This window comes from Austrofundulus limnaeus, unplaced genomic scaffold, assembly GCF_001266775.1.
Source record: "Austrofundulus limnaeus strain Quisiro unplaced genomic scaffold, Austrofundulus_limnaeus-1.0 Scaffold28, whole genome shotgun sequence".
NCBI lineage: Eukaryota > Metazoa > Chordata > Actinopteri > Cyprinodontiformes > Rivulidae > Austrofundulus > Austrofundulus limnaeus.
The window spans coordinates 741,874-747,203 of NW_013952430.1; the positions used below are offsets into that span (position 1 = coordinate 741,874).

The following is a 5,330-nucleotide window of genomic DNA, read 5'->3' on the forward strand; positions in this document are numbered from 1 at the left end:
TTGTTAATCAATCTATAAGATAAATCAACTTCAGATTAATTCATTATCAATAACTTGCATCCTTAAGGGGTTAACTTAATTTATATCTACTCAAATTCATGTAATTAAGCGTTTTAATGATTTGGCCGATTAATCGATTATTCGAAAAAACAATCAACAGATTAATCGATTATTAAAATAATCGTTAGTTGCAGCCCTAAACTAAACTAAAACTAAGCATTAAAAAAGCAATAATAACTAAAAAAAAAACTAGCAAATGCAATGTAAAAACTAATTAAAACTAACTGAATTAAAAGAAACAAAAGTCACAACAAAATAAAACTAAAACTATAATGAAAAATCCAAAACTATTATAACCTTGCCAAACACTTGGCACTATTTACAGTAATTGCAAAGTGACAATAATTGTTGATAGTTTTTCTGACGATTTAATTGCACACAATATGATTTTGCCCAACCTTGCGTCAGACAAACTGAAGGTTTGTTTAACAATGATTTAAATGTGGTAACTAGTTGTGTCTTTGTGATGGACATGTGAATTGTCCAGACCAGGGACACAGGTACCCAGAAAGGAAGAAGCAGGTAAAAGACACAGGATGGATGAATGACTTCCATGAGCTTCTCCTGACAGAAGGCAGATGTTTAACAGATGAAATACATCCAGCCACAGCTAATAAAAGCAGTGTTTGAAGCAGCTGTTAGGACGGACTCAGTCTCAGCTTCAGGCTGTAAAGCTGCAGAGTTACAGAGAGGAACAGTGAAGCTGAACAACAAAGAGTTATTAAATATGAACAGAATCAAACCTTGGCCTGCTGCAGGCTGCTGCTGGCTCTGTGGCTGGCTGCCATACAGAGACAGGATGGAGTCTTTAGATAAAAGCTTCTTCTTCTCCACCTTGCTGCTGCTCGAGGAGGACGAGGAGGCTGCGGAGGTGGTGGGAGTATCCACCTGGGGAGGTGCTGCACTGGAGCCAGACTGTCAGAGAGAAGAAAGTGGGGGGGAGGGAGCTACATTATGAAACTTGTACAATACCATCCAGCTGTCAACTCTATCTGAAGCAGTCAGGATTTCCTGTCATGAACGCAACTACAGTAACTATTTTTAAATAAAGTCCACCATCTTCATAACTGAGGTTTTACATGTCAAAGATTTCATCACATAATTATTAAACTAAAACAAAGTCAAAATAGAGAAGTTGGTTCATATGGTTGTGGAGGTCCACTCTTCTTTCCAAAATAGCTTCACTTTATAAAGGCTTGGAGACATTTGTTTCTGCAGTTATTTTCAGGTTCACCAGGGCATGCCACTCAGGTTGAGGTGTGGACTGTTGAAACACCTTAATCCTTTTTTTTTTTTTTTGCATTTTATTGTAGATTTTCTGCTAGGTTTGGCATCGTTGTTCTGCTGCATCACGACCCAGTTTGGTCCAAGCTTCAGCTGTCAGATAGATGGCCTCACATTCGACAATACTTTGGTCTACAGAGGAGTTCATGGTGAACTCAGTGACCCCATCACGTAATTGTTCAGTCTTTTTCTTAATTGTCCTGGGATGACCTTTAACCTCGATCCTGCTAACTGAAGCCTATAAAGTCTGAGATGGAGGTTCTGGGTGTATTTGTCCTTTCTCTGAAAATTGCACAGTCTGACCTTGGGGTGAACTTGTTGAGACATCCACTCCCAGGAAGACTGGCAGCTGTCTTAAATGTTTTCCACTTTTCTCTCACTGTAGACCTGGGTTGGCCAACTTAAGTGAGAGAAGCAGCAACATATTTTTTGACACTACCAGAGGGCCACATAGTGCTGCACACTTACCCAAATGTAATAAACCTGCCATTTGAGGAGAGACACAAGCCAGGAGACAAATTCAGACTTGAACATTTAACTGCATGAATAAAGCCATGCAAATACCTTCAGCTGGACCAAAACAGACCTTAACTCAGTCTCAGGGTATTTTGGTAAAGAATCACGAACAGCAGCATATATTTATCCAGAATCTCCCGGGTCTGGCCACTCCTCAGGCAAAACATCCCATCGACTGGGAGGGTTTTCTCCATCTAGTGACCAGACCCATTTACAATAATCTATCACTCTAATGAGAAATAAATAATTATATGTTGTCTGGTGATAGGCACGTGTTAATTAACCCTAAAAGGACATTTTGTTTTGAGATGACTCGTGACAGGATCATTCAGGACAGGGTGCACATCACTTAATCACAGTTTAATCATGGCACATAAAGATATGAAATTATACATTTATGAAGGAAATGATGTAAATGATTCATTGAATGTTAGATGCAGTACTGTGTTTTTACACTTTCTGACCAGTGCAGCCATACGTTTAAAGCAGAGATGGGTTGGTGCGTCTCATTCCGTGTTCTTCTGTAGCCTAAACAAAAATGATTCACGTTCTATGTCTGATGTAAAAGTTACCACCTTCAGGGGTGTAACCAGGAAGAGATGTGCATTATGAGGTCAACTGATTCTTATGCAGGAAAGATGTTTAGAAGTGTTTTGCCACCACCGACTGTGGAACCACCGGGACCTTCAACTCAGGAACCACCGGAACAGGAACCACCAGCTCAGGAACCATTGGCTCAGAAACCACCAGCTCAGGAACCACCGGAACTGGAACCAGAAACACCGGCTCAGGAACCCCAACAACCAGCGCAGGAGGAGCAGAAGGGGRGGGAGGGTGGGTACCAGATGACTCTCCCAAAACCCTCTGCACAAACCGGTGGAGCAGCTAATGGCCTGGCAGGAGGAGCAGATCTGGGCGCTCCCCCAGAACGCGTTCTGCCGGCAGATGGAAAGTCTGTTGGAGAGCATTGAGATCCCCCTGAGGATCTTCACCGACCCTCCAATGATGGGGGATGTCACCTGTTCCTCCCAGGGGGGCAAGGAAAGGACCGGCTCCTCAAAGGCAGAAGGAGGAAGAGCAGCCGAGGCTGGTCCAGGTGACTCTGGTGGACTCCAATAGTGAGAGGAGAAAGACTGGCGCGCCAAGGGGCGGCGAGAAAAAAAACCTTGCTCCTCTTTAAAAAAACCCGAAAATGGGGTGCCTGTGGGCTGGGTGCGTGGTCGGATCATTATGTCAGGACTGACAAAATAACCCAGGGTACAGGCAGGTTTCAAAAATCAAAAAGCACAAGGCCTTTAATGAAAAACTCAAAGAGGCTGATAATACAGCAAAACTCACTAGACTTGGAAGTAGACGAAGAACATGAAGCAGGACACGACCAGGTAGACAGAACAATGATCCGACAATGAGACAAAGGCAAGACTGAGCTTAAATACACAGAAATCTAAAGAGGGAACAGAAAACACCTGGGGAGAAACACAAGGATAATCAGCAGTGTGATGTGGGGCAGCTGAGCAGACACACACAGGGGAACATAGAAACACTAGGAAAAACCAAGGCATAAAATGACAAACCATGACAGCCTGGACAGACTGGGCTTCTTTTGTTTGGGTTTTAGATCAAAGCCTTAAGCTGAGGTCTGACTGCTGTGCTGTACTTATGAACCTGATTGGAGTCAACGAGAATGAAGTTTTAAAGAAGAAATTCAGTGGATTCCTGTTTTATTCAGACATGCTGTTTTTGAACAACACATTATTTCTACAATTAGATCATCAAAAATAGTCTAGATTTCTCAATAAAACAACCATGTGGAGTGCATTTATGTATCAGTTTTAAACAGAAAATTTTTTCCTTCAATACAGAGCAGTAACTTAACATATTTAATGCTCAATTACATATATAACAGGTGTATTAATAAATATGAATACAACTTGCAAACTCCTGCGTGGTTCTGGTAAAAAGTTGCTGTTGTTTATGTGATTGTGACTTCAATAAAATTCTCATATTTAGCTTTGTGCAACGTGCTGTAGTGTTGACTTATATTAAAATCCTTCATGGAAGATACCATCTCTAAGCAGACTAAACAGGCTGGACGGAAGTAAATAGTTGCCTATACCTTTTGTAGAATAATAGATTTCATATAGTTTGGAAATTACCTTTAACCCCTCCCAGATTGCCCCTCTAAGTTCATTAATGTCTTTCCTTCTTGGTATTGTGTAACACACACCTGTATGATCCAAAGCAGCAAACTAACAAAATGCCTGCTTTTACAGATGTACTCACACTGAGATGATGATCAGTTGATTTAATGAGTCTTTTTTTTATCAGCAGCACCTGGCTGCAACTTTCTCTCTTAAATCACATGGAAACAGCAAGGGTAAATTTAGCTTTTCCCACACAGTTTCCTCATTTTTCTTTTATTTCATCTTAATGATGAAGTGGAATCTGTTGTGTGTTTGTGGACACATGAACTCATCAGATATAGAAGATCTGAAACTGTGGAGTTTTTGTTTTTTTTGTTGACTGAATCTATTTTTTCTTTCTTTTTGTATAGAATTTAAGCTAGTTGACCAAGTGAAACCATACCAACTGGGTATTGAACAGTGTAGAGATTTGCTGTGTATATCAGGGTACGAAAAGAAGAATGCAGACGAGGAGAGGAAGACAAAGGGGAGAACACGGGAATCAAATAAAGCAGGATGCAGAACAAAGGTGGAGAAGCACTGTGACAGTAAGTGAGACGGATGACGTTAGATAAGCTGGAGCCAGGAAAAACAAACTGAGGCAGGTCTACTCGCCACAAACATGTTTGCACACTGAAAATAACAACAAAAACCTTTCAGAAACACACATTTTATGACGGATGGTCAGAAATGACCAAAAAAACACCTCATTCAGGTTGAGTGTGATCGGGCAAAACCCAGGAGGAAAGTGAGGTGAGACAGGCAGCATGGAAACAACAGCAGCGCCTCGATAAAAACAGCAACACAGGAACCAGTGACACAAACACAACACAAGCTCAACAACACATCTGTGAACGTGTTATTGATCCTCTCCTCCCCCCACCAGAGGGAAGTAATAAAAACAGGGGGAAGGCAGACAGATTGAGGGAGGTAGGAGTGGAAAGACCTGATGGGTAAATGAGTGATGGAGAGGAAAATAGAGGCAAGGGAGAGAGAGAAACTAAGGAACAACAAAACAAGGTGACAGGAGACAACTCTAATCCAGACCATGGATGGATGGTCAGGTCACATTGTGGGTGGTCATCCAGTGCAATAATCTGACTTTGGAATGTACAAATGTCAAGGTTGAACCAATGGGTACATAAGGACACACACACATACATTTTTTTCTTCTATCCTCATGGGGACTTTGAATTGACTTTCATTCATTACGATAAGATAAGATAAGATAAGATAAGATAAGATAAGATAAGATAAGATAAGATAAGATAAGATAAGATAAGATAA

At 41.1% G+C, this 5,330-nt stretch overlaps 1 protein-coding gene across 1 annotated transcript in view; it reads right to left on the reverse strand.

Annotated features, from left to right (window-relative positions):
- Window positions 1-5,330, reverse strand: part of smap1 (small ArfGAP 1) — a gene marked incomplete at its 3' end in the record, with an annotated part of 111,771 nt that overhangs the window by 6,615 nt on the left and 99,826 nt on the right. Inside the window, 1 exon segment of the mRNA XM_014005034.1 lies at window positions 804-975. Within this exon segment, the coding sequence (XP_013860488.1) occupies window positions 804-975 (172 nt within the window).